The following is a 16,521-nucleotide window of genomic DNA, read 5'->3' on the forward strand; positions in this document are numbered from 1 at the left end:
GTTGAAAATTTTTTGGGTCATGAAATTCTGTAAAATTGTAGTCGTTCTATATCTCTCAATGTGAACCACGTATTGAAATGGAATTTTGTTCTCTTATACACTTTGTTTTTCTCAATTATAAACTATATTTATTTTGTGCACAGATCTAAAAAGGTAGAAGATATAAATGGTTGAAAAGTTTTTGGGTCATGAAATACTGTAAAATTGTGGTCGTTCTATATCTCTCACTGTGAACCACGTATTGAAATAGAATTTTGTTCTCTTATACACTTTGTTTTTCTCAATTATAAACTATATTTATTTTGTGCACAGATCTAAAAAGGTAGAAGATATGAAGAGTTGAAAATTTTTTGGGTCATGAAATTCTGTACTATTATGACCATTCTATATTTGCCACTGTGAACTACGTATTCGTATGAAATTTTGTTCTCTTGTACACTTTGTTTTTCTCAATAATAAATTATAGTTATTTTGGGCACAGATCTAAAAAGGTAGAAGATATAAAGGGTTGAAAATTTTTTGGGTCATGAAATTCTGTAAAATTATGACCGTTCTATTTTTCCCACTGTGAACCACGTATTCGTATGAAATTTTGTTCTCTTGTACACTTTGTTTTTCTCAATTATTAACTATAGTTATTTTGGGCACAGATCTAAAAAGGTAGAAGATATAAAGGGTTGAAAATTTATTGGGTCATGAAATTCTGTAAAATTATGGCCGTTCTATATCTTTCACTGTGAACTACCGTATTGATATGGAATTTTGTTCTCTTGTACACTTTGTTTTTCTCAATTATAATCTATAGTTATTTTGTGCACAGATCTAAAAAGGTAGAAGATATAAAGGGTTGAAAATTTTTTGGGTCATGAAATTCTGTAAAATTGTGGCCGTTCTATATCTTCCACTGTGAACTACGTATTGAAATGGAATTTTGTTCTCTTGTACACTTTGTTTTTCTCAATTATAATCTATAGTTATTTTGTGCACAGATCTAAAAAGGAAGATGATATAAAGGGTTGAAAATTTTTTGGGTCATGAAATTCTGTAAAATTATGGTCGTTCTATATCTCTCACTGTGAACCACGTATTCAAATGGAATTTTGTTCTCTTATACACTTTGTTTTTCTCAATTATAAACTATATTTATTTTGTGCACAGATCTAAAAAGGAAGATGATATAAAGGGTTGAAAATTTTTTGGGTCATGAAATATTGTAAAATTGTGGTCGTTCTATATCTCTCACTGTGAACCACGTATTGAAATGGAATTTTGTTCTCTTATACACTTTGTTTTTCTCAATTATAAACTATATTTATTTTGTGCACAGATCTAAAAAGGTAGAAGATATAAATGGTTGAAAATTTTTTGGGTCATGAAATACTGTAAAATTGTGGTCGTTCTATATCTCTCACTGTGAACCACGTATTGAAATAGAATTTTGTTCTCTTATATACTTTGTTTTTCTCAATTATAAACTATATTTATTTTGTGCACAGATCTACAAAGGTAGAAGATATAAAGGGTTGAAAATTTTTTGGGTCATGAAATTCTGTAAAATTGTGGCCGTACTATATCTCTCACTGTGAACCACGTATTCGTATGAAATTTTGTTCTCTTGTACACTTTGTTTTTCTCAATTATTAACTATAGTTATTTTGGGCACAGATCTAAAAAGGTAGAAGATATAAAGGGTTGAAAATTTATTGGGTCATGAAATTCTGTAAAATTATGGCCGTTCTATATCTTTCACTGTGAACTACGTATTGATATGGAATTTTGTTCTCTTGTACACTTTGTTTTTCTCAATTATAATCTATAGTTATTTTGTGTACAGATCTAAAAAGGTAGAAGATATAAAGGGTTGAAAATTTTTTGGGTCATGAAATTCTGTAAAATTGTGGCCGTTCTATATCTCCCACTGTGAACCACGTATTGAAATGGAATTTTGTTCTCTTGTACACTTTGTTTTTCTCAATTATAAACTTAGTTATTTTGTGCACAGATCTCAAAAGGTAGAAGAAATAAAGGGTTGAATATTTATTGGGTCATGAAATTCTGTAAAATTATGGCCGTTCTATATCTTCCACTGTGAACTACGTATTGATATGGAATTTTGTTCTCTTGTACACTTTGTTTTTCTCAATTATAATCTATATTTATTTTGTGCACAGATCTAAAAAGGAAGATGATATAAAGGGTTGAAAATTTTTTGGGTCATGAAATTCTGTAAAATTGTGGCCGTTCTATATCTCCCACTGTGAACCACGTATTGAAATGGAATTTTGTTCTCTTGTACACTTTGTTTTTCTCAATTATAAACTTAGTTATTTTGTGCACAGATCTAAAAAGGTAGAAGAAATAAAGGGTTGAATATTTATTGGGTCATGAAATTCTGTAAAATTATGGCCGTTCTATATCTCTCACTGTGAACCACGTATTGAAATAGAATTTTGTTCTCTTATATACTTTGTTTTTCTCAATTATAAACTATATTTATTTTGTGCACAGATCTACAAAGGTAGAAGATATAAAGGGTTGAAAATTTTTTGGGTCATGAAATTCTGTAAAATTGTGGCCGTACTATATCTCCCACTGTGAACCACGTATTCGTATGAAATTTTGTTCTCTTGTACACTTTGTTTTTCTCAATTATTAACTATAGTTATTTTGGGCACAGATCTAAAAAGGTAGAAGATATAAAGGGTTGAAAATTTATTGGGTCATGAAATTCTGTAAAATTATGGCCGTTCTATATCTTTCACTGTGAACTACGTATTGATATGGAATTTTGTTCTCTTGTACACTTTGTTTTTCTCAATTATAATCTATAGTTATTTTGTGTACAGATCTAAAAAGGTAGAAGATATAAAGGGTTGAAAATTTTTTGGGTCATGAAATTCTGTAAAATTGTGGCCGTTCTATATCTCCCACTGTGAACCACGTATTGAAATGGAATTTTGTTCTCTTGTACACTTTGTTTTTCTCAATTATAAACTTAGTTATTTTGTGCACAGATCTAAAAAGGTAGAAGAAATAAAGGGTTGAATATTTATTGGGTCATGAAATTCTGTAAAATTATGGCCGTTCTATATCTTCCACTGTGAACTACGTATTGATAAGGAATTTTGTTCTCTTGTACACTTTGTTTTTCTCAATTATAATCTATATTTATTTTGTGCACAGATCTAAAAAGGAAGATGATATAAAGGGTTGAAAATTTTTTGGGTCATGAAATTCTGTAAAATTGTGGCCGTTCTATATCTCCCACTGTGAACCACGTATTGAAATGGAATTTTGTTCTCTTGTACACTTTGTTTTTCTCAATTATAAACTTAGTTATTTTGTGCACAGATCTAAAAAGGTAGAAGAAATAAAGGGTTGAATATTTATTGGGTCATGAAATTCTGTAAAATTATGGCCGTTCTATATCTTCCACTGTGAACTACGTATTGAAATGGAATTTTGTTCTCTTGTACACTTTGTTTTTCTCAATTATAAACTTAGTTATTTTGTGCACAGATCTAAAAAGGTAGAAGAAATAAAGGGTTGAATATTTATTGGGTCATGAAATTCTGTAAAATTATGGCCGTTCTATATCTTCCACTGTGAACTACGTATTGATATGGAATTTTGTTCTCTTGTACACTTTGTTTTTCTCAATTATAATCTATAGTTATTTTGTGCACAGATCTAAAAAGGTAGAAGATATAAAGGGTTGAAAATTTTTTGGGTCATGAAATTCTGTAAAATTGTGGCCGTTCTATATCTTCCACTGTGAACTACGTATTGAAATGGAATTTTGTTCTCTTGTACACTTTGTTTTTCTCAATTATAATCTATAGTTATTTTGTGCACAGATCTAAAAAGGAAGATGATATAAAGGGTTGAAAATTTTTTGGGTCATGAAATTCTGTAAAATTATGGTCGTTCTATATCTCTCACTGTGAACCACGTATTCAAATGGAATTTTGTTCTCTTATACACTTTGTTTTTCTCAATTATAAACTATATTTATTTTGTGCACAGATCTAAAAAGGTAGAAAATATAAAGGGTTGAAAATTTTTTGGGTCATAAAATACTGTAAAATTGTGGTCGTTCTATATCTCTCACTGTGAACCACGTATTGAAATGGAATTTTGTTCTCTTATACACTTTGTTTTTCTCAATTATAAACTATCATTTATTTTGTGCACAGATCTAAAAAGGTAGAAGATATAAATGGTTGAAAATTTTTTGGGTCATGAAATACTGTAAAATTGTGGTCGTTCTATATCTCTCACTGTGAACCACGTATTGAAATAGAATTTTGTTCTCTTATATACTTTGTTTTTCTCAATTATAAACTATATTTATTTTGTGCACAGATCTACAAAGGTAGAAGATATAAAGGGTTGAAAATTTTTTGGGTCATGAAATTCTGTAAAATTGTGGCCGTACTATATCTTCCACTGAGAATCACGTATTGATATGGAATTTTGTTCTCTTATATACTTTGTTTTTCTCAATTATAAACTATAGTTATTTTGTGCACAGATCTAAAAAGGTAGAAGATATAAATGGTTGAAAATTTTTTGGGTCATGAAATTCTGTAAAATTGTGGCCGTACTATATCTCCCACTGTGAACCACGTATTCGTATGAAATTTTGTTCTCTTGTACACTTTGTTTTTCTCAATTATTAACTATAGTTATTTTGGGCACAGATCTAAAACGGTAGAAGATATAAAGGGTTGAAAATTTATTGGGTCATGAAATTCTGTAAAATTATGGCCGTTCTATATCTTTCACTGTGAACTACGTATTGATATGGAATTTTGTTCTCTTGTACACTTTGTTTTTCTCAATTATAATCTATAGTTATTTTGTGCACAGATCTAAAAAGGTAGAAGATATAAAGGGTTGAAAATTTTTTGGGTCATGAAATTCTGTAAAATTGTGGCCGTTCTATATCTCCCACTGTGAACCACGTATTGAAATGGAATTTTGTTCTCTTGTACACTTTGTTTTTCTCAATTATAAACTTAGTTATTTTGTGCACAGATCTAAAAAGGTAGAAGAAATAAAGGGTTGAATATTTATTGGGTCATGAAATTCTGTAAAATTATGGCCGTTCTATATCTTCCACTGTGAACTACGTATTGATATGGAATTTTGTTCTCTTGTACACTTTGTTTTTCTCAATTATAATCTATATTTATTTTGTGCACAGATCTAAAAAGGAAGATGATATAAAGGGTTGAAAATTTTTTGGGTCATGAAATACTGTAAAATTGTGGTCGTTCTATATCTCTCACTGTGAACCACGTATGGAAATGGAATTTTGTTCTCTTATACACTTTGTTTTTCTCAATTATAAACTATATTTATTTTGTGCACAGATCTAAAAAGGAAGATGATATAAATGGTTGAAAATTTTTTGGGTCATGAAATACTGTACTATTATGACCATTCTATATTTGCCACTGTGAACTACGTATTGAAATGGAATTTTGTTCTCTTGTACACTTTGTTTTTCTCAATTATAATCTATAGTTATTTTGTGCACAGATCTAAAAAGGAAGATGATATAAAGGGTTGAAAATTTTTTGGGTCATGAAATTCTGTAAAATTGTGGTCGTTCTATATCTCTCACTGTGAACCAAGTATTCAAATGGAATTTTGTTCTATTATACACTTTGTTTTTCTCAATTATAAACTATATTTATTTTGTGCACAGATCTAAAAAGGAAGATGATATAAAGGGTTGAAAATTTTTTGGGTCATGAAATACTGTAAAATTGTGGTCGTTCTATATCTCTCACTGTGAACCACGTATTGAAATAGAATTTTGTTCTCTTATATACTTTGTTTTTCTCAATTATAAACTATATTTATTTTGTGCACAGATCTACAATGGTAGAAGATATAAAGGGTTGAAAATTTTTTGGGTCATGAAATTCTGTAAAATTGTGGCCGTACTATATCTTCCACTGAGAATTACGTATTGATATGGAATTTTGTTCTCTTATATACTTTGTTTTTCTCAATTATAAACTATAGTTATTTTGTGCACAGATCTAAAAAGGTAGAAGATATAAATGGTTGAAAATTTTTTGGGTCATGAAATTCTGTAAAATTGTGGCCGTACTATATCTCCCACTGTGAACCACGTATTCGTATGAAATTTTGTTCTCTTGTACACTTTGTTTTTCTCAATTATTAACTATAGTTATTTTGGGCACAGATCTAAAAAGGTAGAAGATATAAAGGGTTGAAAATTTATTGGGTCATGAAATTCTGTAAAATTATGGCCGTTCTATATCTTTCACTGTGAACTACGTATTGATATGGAATTTTGTTCTCTTGTACACTTTGTTTTTCTCAATTATAATCTATAGTTATTTTGTGCACAGATCTAAAAAGGTAGAAGATATAAAGGGTTGAAAATTTTTTGGGTCATGAAATTCTGTAAAATTATGGCCGTTCTATATCTTCCACTGTGAACTACGTATTGATATGGAATTTTGTTCTCTTGTACACTTTGTTTTTCTCAATTATAATCTATAGTTATTTTGTGCACAGATCTAAAAAGGTAGAAGATATAAAGGGTTGAAAATTTTTTGGGTCATGAAATTCTGTAAAATTGTGGCCGTTCTATATCTTCCACTGTGAACTACGTATTGAAATGGAATTTTGTTCTCTTGTACACTTTGTTTTTCTCAATTATAATCTATAGTTATTTTGTGCACAGATCTAAAAAGGAAGATGATATAAAGGGTTGAAAATTTTTTGGGTCATGAAATTCTGTAAAATTATGGTCGTTCTATATCTCTCACTGTGAACCACGTATTCAAATGGAATTTTGTTCTCTTATACACTTTGTTTTTCTCAATTATAAACTATATTTATTTTGTGCACAGATCTAAAAAGGTAGAAAATATAAAGGGTTGAAAATTTTTTGGGTCATAAAATACTGTAAAATTGTGGTCGTTCTATATCTTTCACTGTGAACCACGTATTGAAATGGAATTTTGTTCTCTTATACACTTTGTTTTTCTCAATTATAAACTATCATTTATTTTGTGCACAGATCTAAAAAGGTAGAAGATATAAATGGTTGAAAATTTTTTGGGTCATGAAATACTGTAAAATTGTGGTCGTTCTATATCTCTCACTGTGAACCACGTATTGAAATAGAATTTTGTTCTCTTATATACTTTGTTTTTCTCAATTATAAACTATATTTATTTTGTGCACAGATCTACAAAGGTAGAAGATATAAAGGGTTGAAAATTTTTTGGGTCATGAAATTCTGTAAAATTGTGGCCGTACTATATCTTCCACTGAGAATCACGTATTGATATGGAATTTTGTTCTCTTATATACTTTGTTTTTCTCAATTATAAACTATAGTTATTTTGTGCACAGATCTAAAAAGGTAGAAGATATAAATGGTTGAAAATTTTTTGGGTCATGAAATTCTGTAAAATTGTGGCCGTACTATATCTCCCACTGTGAACCACGTATTCGTATGAAATTTTGTTCTCTTGTACACTTTGTTTTTCTCAATTATTAACTATAGTTATTTTGGGCACAGATCTAAAACGGTAGAAGATATAAAGGGTTGAAAATTTATTGGGTCATGAAATTCTGTAAAATTATGGCCGTTCTATATCTTTCACTGTGAACTACGTATTGATATGGAATTTTGTTCTCTTGTACACTTTGTTTTTCTCAATTATAATCTATAGTTATTTTGTGCACAGATCTAAAAAGGTAGAAGATATAAAGGGTTGAAAATTTTTTGGGTCATGAAATTCTGTAAAATTGTGGCCGTTCTATATCTCCCACTGTGAACCACGTATTGAAATGGAATTTTGTTCTCTTGTACACTTTGTTTTTCTCAATTATAAACTTAGTTATTTTGTGCACAGATCTAAAAAGGTAGAAGAAATAAAGGGTTGAATATTTATTGGGTCATGAAATTCTGTAAAATTATGGCCGTTCTATATCTTCCACTGTGAACTACGTATTGATATGGAATTTTGTTCTCTTGTACACTTTGTTTTTCTCAATTATAATCTATATTTATTTTGTGCACAGATCTAAAAAGGAAGATGATATAAAGGGTTGAAAATTTTTTGGGTCATGAAATACTGTAAAATTGTGGTCGTTCTATATCTCTCACTGTGAACCACGTATGGAAATGGAATTTTGTTCTCTTATACACTTTGTTTTTCTCAATTATAAACTATATTTATTTTGTGCACAGATCTAAAAAGGAAGATGATATAAATGGTTGAAAATTTTTTGGGTCATGAAATACTGTACTATTATGACCATTCTATATTTGCCACTGTGAACTACGTATTGAAATGGAATTTTGTTCTCTTGTACACTTTGTTTTTCTCAATTATAATCTATAGTTATTTTGTGCACAGATCTAAAAAGGAAGATGATATAAAGGGTTGAAAATTTTTTGGGTCATGAAATTCTGTAAAATTGTGGTCGTTCTATATCTCTCACTGTGAACCAAGTATTCAAATGGAATTTTGTTCTATTATACACTTTGTTTTTCTCAATTATAAACTATATTTATTTTGTGCACAGATCTAAAAAGGAAGATGATATAAAGGGTTGAAAATTTTTTGGGTCATGAAATACTGTAAAATTGTGGTCGTTCTATATCTCTCACTGTGAACCACGTATTGAAATAGAATTTTGTTCTCTTATATACTTTGTTTTTCTCAATTATAAACTATATTTATTTTGTGCACAGATCTACAATGGTAGAAGATATAAAGGGTTGAAAATTTTTTGGGTCATGAAATTCTGTAAAATTGTGGCCGTACTATATCTTCCACTGAGAATTACGTATTGATATGGAATTTTGTTCTCTTATATACTTTGTTTTTCTCAATTATAAACTATAGTTATTTTGTGCACAGATCTAAAAAGGTAGAAGATATAAATGGTTGAAAATTTTTTGGGTCATGAAATTCTGTAAAATTGTGGCCGTACTATATCTCCCACTGTGAACCACGTATTCGTATGAAATTTTGTTCTCTTGTACACTTTGTTTTTCTCAATTATTAACTATAGTTATTTTGGGCACAGATCTAAAAAGGTAGAAGATATAAAGGGTTGAAAATTTATTGGGTCATGAAATTCTGTAAAATTATGGCCGTTCTATATCTTCCACTGTGAACTACGTATTGATATGGAATTTTGTTCTCTTGTACACTTTGTTTTTCTCAATTATAATCTATAGTTATTTTGTGCACAGATCTAAAAAGGTAGATGATATAAAGGGTTGAAAATTTTTTGGGTCATGAAATTCTGTAAAATTGTGGTCGTTCTATATCTCTCACTGTGAACCACGTATGGAAATGGAATTTTGTTCTCTTATACACTTTGTTTTTCTCAATTATAAACTATATTTATTTTGTGCACAGATCTAAAAAGGAAGATGATATAAAGGGTTGAAAATTTTTTGGGTCATGAAATACTGTAAAATTGTGGTCGTTCTATATCTCTCACTGTGAACCACGTATTGAAATGGAATTTTGTTCTCTTATACACTTTGTTTTTCTCAATTATAAACTATATTTATTTTGTGCACAGATCTAAAAAGGTAGAAGATATGAAGAGTTGAAAATTTTTTGGGTCATGAAATTCTGTACTATTATGACCATTCTATATTTGCCACTGTGAACTACGTATTGAAATGGAATTTTGTTCTCTTGTACACTTTGTTTTTCTCAATTATAATCTATAGTTATTTTGTGCACAGATCTAAAAAGGAAGATGATATAAAGGGTTGAAAATTTTTTGGGTCATGAAATTCTGTAAAATTGTGGTCGTTCTATATCTCTCACTGTGAACCAAGTATTCAAATGGAATTTTGTTCACTTATACACTTTGTTTTTCTCAATTATAAACTATATTTATTTTGTGCACAGATCTAAAAAGGAAGATGATATAAAGGGTTGAAAATTTTTTGGGTCATGAAATACTGTAAAATTGTGGTCGTTCTATATCTCTCACTGTGAACCACGTATTGAAATGGAATTTTGTTCTCTTATACACTTTGTTTTTCTCAATTATAAACTATATTTATTTTGTGCACAGATCTAAAAAGGTAGAAGATATAAATGGTTGAAAATTTTTTGGGTCATGAAATACTGTAAAATTGTGGTCGTTCTATATCTCTCACTGTGAACCACGTATTGAAATAGAATTTTGTTCTCTTATATACTTTGTTTTTCTCAATTACAAACTATATTTATTTTGTGCACAGATCTACAAAGGTAGAAGATATAAAGGGTTGAAAATTTTTTGGGTCATGAAATTCTGTAAAATTGTGGCCGTACTATATCTTCCACTGAGAATCACGTATTGATATGGAATTTTGTTCTCTTATACACTTTGTTTTTCTCAATTATAAACTATAGTTATTTTGTGCACAGATCTAAAAAGGTAGAAGATATAAATGGTTGAAAATTTTTTGGGTCATGAAATTCTGTAAAATTGTGGCCGTACTATATCTCCCACTGTGAACCACGTATTGATATGGAATTTTGTTCTCTTGTACACTTTGTTTTTCTCAATTATAAACTTAGTTATTTTGTGCACAGATCTAAAAAGGTAGAAGATATAAAGGGTTGAATATTTATTGGGTCATGAAATTCTGTAAAATTATGGCCGTTCTATATCTTCCACTGTGAACTACGTATTGATATGGAATTTTGTTCTCTTGTACACTTTGTTTTTCTCAATTATAATCTATAGTTATTTTGTGCACAGATCTAAAAAGGTAAAAGATATAAAGGGTTGAAAATTTTTTGGGTCATGAAATTCTGTAAAATTGTTGCCGTTCTATATTTGCCACTGTGAACTACGTATTCGTATGAAATTTTGTTCTCTTGTACACTTTGTTTTTCTCAATTATAAACTATAGTTATTTTGGGCACAGATCTAAAAAGGTAGAAGATATAAAGGGTTGAAAATTTTTTGGGTCATGAAATTCTGTAAAATTATGACCGTTCTATTTTTCCCACTGTGAACCACGTATTCTTATGAAATTTTGTTCTCTTGTACACTTTGTTTTTCTCAATTATTAACTATAGTTATTTTGGGCACAGATCTAAAAAGGTAGAAGATATAAAGGGTTGAAAATTTATTGGGTCATGAAATTCTGTAAAATTATGGCCGTTCTATATCTCTCACTGTGAACCACGTATTGATATGGAATTTTGTTCTCTTATACACTATGTTTTTCTCAATTATAAACTATAGTTATTTTGTGCACAGATCTAAAAAGGTAGAAGATATAAAGGGTTGAAAATTTTTTGGGTCATGAAATTCTGTAAAATTGTGGCCGTTCTATATCTCTCACTGTGAACCACGTATTGATATGGAATTTTGTTCTCTTGTACACTTTGTTTTTCTCAATTATAAACTATAGTTATTTTGTGCACAGATCTAAAAAGGTAGAAGATATAAAGCAGTGGTTCTTAACCGGTGTTCCGCGAATATGGTGCAAGTGTTCCGCAAAATTTCAATTTTAAATGTATTGAAATTTAGAAACTTAGGAAAGATACGAAAACAAAACATTGTTCCTTTTTTTTTTAATTTGAATTTGATTTTAAGTTCTTGCTAAATACCGATTTTCAAATTATTTAATGTTAGTGTTCCGCGAGAAAAATATATACATATAATTGTGTTCCTCGTCTATGAAAAGGTTAAGAACCACTGGTCTAGAGACTCGTGAAGAAGTTCAAGTCTTAAAGATTAACCGAAAAGTATTTATTGAAGACGCTTAGAAAAAGGGCCTCGCCAAAACGTGGTTCGAACCATTGGTTGAAAAGCCATAAAAGTGGATGATTAAATTAGTTTGATTAACGATTAAATCTGAAATTTAATTGATTAAATAATTGTCATATGATTAAAATTAAGATTAAATTCGCCGATTAAATTCTGATTAAAATTAAAAATAAATTTAATCAATTAAAAAATTTAATCAATTAAATTTAGAATTAAATTTGTTTTTTAATCAGTGCCCAACTCTGGAACATAGCACGCATGCGCCAAATGCCGACCGCAGTGGCCGAATTTCAATTCAGTGCTTACTTAAAAAACACGCCTCTTGTACAACAAAATTAAAATAAAATAAATAGAAGTTTCCTAAACTTTGAAATTGTTAAATTAATGGGTAAAGCGTAATAAGTTTACACAAAAAGTATGTATTCCCTTCTCAAATGGTTTAATCAGTAAAAATTACTCGAAGCCTATTGCAGTATTAAAGGGGCACTCCACATGAGATCTCATTCTAAGTGAACCCATTTACAAACATTCTATCTTCTTCATTGGTTTAGAGAATATCTTAAGGAATTAAAAGTATTCTACTTACCAACAGTAAATGTACAATCATTAGCGTAGCCATCAATTGGAAGCATAGGAATCATTTCACTTAATTTCGGAAATCTGTCCAGACTTTTGCTAAACTTCGTATTAGTTGCCTTCAGTGAAGTAACAATTCCTTGTATCATTTCATCAGCTTCTTCAGCTTTCTTCTTTAACTAAACCACAAAGTTAATGAAATCTACTCCAAAAGCAATTAACATTAAAGAGTGAAATCCAGTAATTTACCTGCTGGGGATAAGTCATTTTTCTATATCTTAATAAGACATCGAGAGCTGCTTCCTCATCCAAAACCCTTTTTTCTTCTACTTCAGTTTTGGAATTGTCTCTTAACCAGATAGGCTATTACATGAAAACATGATTCCATCTCTACATAAATTAAATATGTAAAACACTCAAATGTCTCTCAGACATCATTGTATGACCTAACTAATAAAAGAAAAATTTCCACCGTATCGGCTTGTTATAAGCTTTTAGTATGTAGAGAAGCAGGCGAATAAGGCGTCTGTTATCCTTTTCCGCCACGTTGTTAGGTGTAGTCAGGTTAAAAATAATCAGAAAGGAAAATAAAAATGTTTGAAGAATAAGTTAAGGACCCTGAAGAAGTGGTGTAATTATACAACTAATAAAACAACTTTAAATTTCATTTCTAAATTTATATTCATTTGTTGGTATGGCCTCTCATTTTAATGCACAGGTGGATCGTAAGTGCTCAATGGCTAAGCAAAAAGAGTAACATTGGAGTCTACTACTGGCATTTTCATCTCAACTGGCAGAAAAACAATTTTTAATCAGAAATTTTCGTAATTCTAAGTTTTGCACAAAACCACAAAGGATAGTAGAATAGATATGTATTTCTTCTGGAAGTCAATGAGAATTAAGAGCGTAAGTTTAATGTAAGTTTTAGTAGTAGCTTTTTAAGCAGGTCAAACATTAAAACAGAGAGCCACGCGGATTTAGGATCCTTGGCCGACTACTTGTGTTGGCTTCAAGGTAATCTAATTGGAAAGGGAGGATCCATCTAGTGATCCTAATCCGAGCCCAATCTCAAAAACTATCTGGGAAGCCTTTAAGTAGTGACTCGAAAGGAAGCCTTTACCTTGAAAAATTGTTGCGAGGCACTGGCAGTTCAATGTAATTCTACATACCGTGTTATATTTAAAAAAACCTCCAACATTTTTCTAAATAATCTATTTTACATCAATTTTGAATAACTAACTTGAGATTGACAAATAAGTAGCAAAGTATTGACGAATATTGACACTATTGAATTATATTGAAGATGGCCAAGAACCCAAACATTTTTATATGGCATAAAAGGAAAAATAGGTCGTTATGAAAATACAGTTTTTACCAAAAATCAACTGACTCTTATTCATCTTGTAGTATTATTTTGACAAAAAAATTTCGAGTCAAATAATATAAGGATAAACTCATCCGATTCTCTTCTCGAAATAACTTCCACTGTTCATCAGTTATATTTCATTAGTAAATATATTAGACAGCATTTAAATTAATATCATTTATTTAATTAAAGAAATATAGCTTTTTACGCAAAAATTATCTGAAAACTAACTGAAAGCAAGTATTTTGGCAATTGGGTAAAAACTTTTTAATTTGGGTAAATTTGAAGATTTGGGGCGGGTATTGGTCTAATGGTCAAGAGCGTGGTTTTTTAAGTGGGAGATCTCCGTGTTTGACTACTTTTTATTTTTTTAGAAAAAATTGTATACATATAGTGAAGTATGAGCTTCCGCCCCTGTCCACAACACCTATTGGTAGTTGGACGTTAAGCCCCGCCTGAAAAAAATAGGTGATTACTTTTATTATAAGATTTTTCCTATGTAACTCTAATTTAAAGGAGAATCTGCACCGCTTTGTGTTAGTCTGTCCGGTTTTCACTCCATTTAAAGCTCGTTTTCTCGTTATTACAAACCCTAACTCCTCTGCATTGCCTTGATCGTCTTAAACCCATCGTCAATAAAAGAATTTAAAAATATTTATTTTTCATCTCAGTGTTAAAGTTAAGATCTTTCATTTTGTCTGAATAGGGTAATAGCAATAATAATAAAATTTGAAAGAATAATGGAGAAAAGAGGGAAGGGATTAGCTATGAGGTTAGCATACTGGACTCCCACGCGGAGGTCCCGGGTTCGAATCCAGCAGCTGACCCTTAGATTTTCTCTTCCTAGGAGCTTCTTACAGCTCACTGTCCGGTGATGGACAGTGTTGTCTGTAACGAGAGAACACTGTCCGGAGGCCGGCAGTGCACTGGAAAAAGCTCCGGGCGCTAATGACCTCAGCTGTTGATGCGCAAAAAAAAAAAAAAATAATAATAATGGAGAAAAAATTGGATATGTGAATATGATAACGAAACAAGAGCAGCTCTACCCTATATTAACCTTTATTTTTTATTTGTTTTGCATTTTTTGTAACGATCACATTGTGTCTATAAATCAATCCTATTTCATAAATTTATAAACAATTACAATTTACCACACATTAGATAACAGATTGAACTTGGCGTTTATGAAGCATTCATGCTATATTTGTTGAGTAAGTTTGGGCAAACTATTGTTAATTTTATACCTCTGTTTTATTAATAACATGAAAAATAAGTGAATAAGAAAAAAATCACATAAAGAAAAGCATTTCTTGCTTACTTTAAGCTTATTATACGCTCGGCAATTTTCCTTTTAATGTTTAACCTTTAATATATTGATAATTATTCTAATGTTGACACTTTAATGTAAAATGTTTGTTTTTATCTTTCTCATTTGTTGTAAGACCAAACTCCTTTATACGGGGCTGGACTCCAATTGCATGTAAATAAATAACAATAAAAATTTAACATGCATTGATAAACTATCTACTTTATATGAGGCCATTTGCTCAAACAAAAAGCCCGTCCTGTAATCATGTGCTGACAGGTCTTGATTCAAGAGATTTACAAAAACAAAAATATAAACTTGGGCTAAAAAAATAAGGTAACAACAGCGTTAAAGCTTCTCTTACCTTAACTGTTAATTCTCTTCCTTCAAATGTGTATTTTTCACCAATTGTATCCAATACTTTTTTTTTATCTTCTTGAGTATGAACATCCAAATAAATCCATTTGTCTCTTGATCGTGGCAGCCTATAACTAGGAGGGTTAATTTTTAGTTCTTCCACAAACAATTTATAAAGAAAGTTGTTGTATTTGGCCGCGCTCTGAAATTATAGAATCATTGTAATTTAGTTGAAACTTTAAAATAATGGTATTTGACATTTTAACAATCGTTACTGGCGGTCGTCAGTTTAGTAACAAGTACTTACATCACACTTTGGAATGCCTTTCAGTTTTATAAGTGTATTTAATTGCGAATCCTTTGATTTGTCTCCATCTTCATCTTCATCATGCTTTTCGTCATCTTCATCATTCATGTAATCTTCTACTGCTTTCTCCCTATCTCCATCAGTTCCATTATCTAATTCTTTCTCTTTTTCACTTCTGCTTTCAACTTAAAAACAAAACTCATTAATAACTAAAAATAAAGCATTTACCTTTTATAAGCTTAAAAATTCTTAATGAAAATTAATTTCGCATATTTTATTCGCGATATTACTTACTTATTGCTTCTGCCATGATTGGAAAATGAGAACTTTTAAGGTTAACAAAAAATGTGTTCTAATCCGAAGATATTTCACTTTTTTTCAACTAAAACCAAAACAAAAAACTTTATTATTTAGAAGAAACATAAGAAAAATTAAATTTTAAAGTGATATAAAAAAAATGGTACATTGTAAGAAACGCAGTGACCCAAGAGAAGCCCAACCGGCGTCACTCCACTGTACCCGTAGCATCAGTGTCCGACCACCACCATATTTCAATCAATGTTGCTGCAAGCCACAGGAAGTGACTCCTTCTAAGGCTAGGTACCACAATATAAATTTATCATGATACATATATTTGAAAAATAAATAGAAAGAAGTTATATCGGAAACTTTTTTTTTTTTGATGCAATTAAAGAGTAAGACCTACTAAAATACTGTTTTATAAATTAATCAGTCTCATAATAGTTAGGAATTTGGAAAAAGCATTACGTATAAGAAGTGTACGAATATTATTAAAAAAATAGT

At 30.1% G+C, this 16,521-nt stretch overlaps 1 protein-coding gene across 4 annotated transcripts in view; it reads right to left on the reverse strand.

The window, feature by feature from the left end:
- LOC141453010 (uncharacterized) overlaps positions 1–16,331 on the reverse strand; it is a 39,916-nt gene extending 23,585 nt beyond the window's left edge. For 3 of the 4 annotated variants that reach the window (XM_074125688.1, XM_074125690.1, XM_074125689.1), the window contains exons 1-6: positions 16,182–16,319; positions 16,012–16,099; positions 15,718–15,902; positions 15,418–15,612; positions 12,631–12,744; positions 12,392–12,560 (exon numbers count right to left, since the gene is read on the reverse strand). In XM_074125688.1, the coding sequence (XP_073981789.1) occupies positions 12,392–12,560; positions 12,631–12,744; positions 15,418–15,612; positions 15,718–15,902; positions 16,012–16,027 (679 nt within the window). In that variant the 5' untranslated portion in view covers positions 16,028–16,099; positions 16,182–16,319. Of the gene's footprint in view, positions 1–12,391; positions 12,561–12,630; positions 12,745–15,417; positions 15,613–15,717; positions 15,903–16,011; positions 16,100–16,181 lie in introns of all 4 variants that reach the window. The other variant, XM_074125686.1, reaches the window with a different exon arrangement.
- Positions 16,332–16,521: the final 190 nt, after the last annotated feature.

Source organism: Rhodnius prolixus, unplaced genomic scaffold (assembly GCF_049639745.1).
Source record: "Rhodnius prolixus isolate KJV_2025 unplaced genomic scaffold, Rpr scaffold_3, whole genome shotgun sequence".
Lineage (NCBI taxonomy): Eukaryota > Metazoa > Arthropoda > Insecta > Hemiptera > Reduviidae > Rhodnius > Rhodnius prolixus.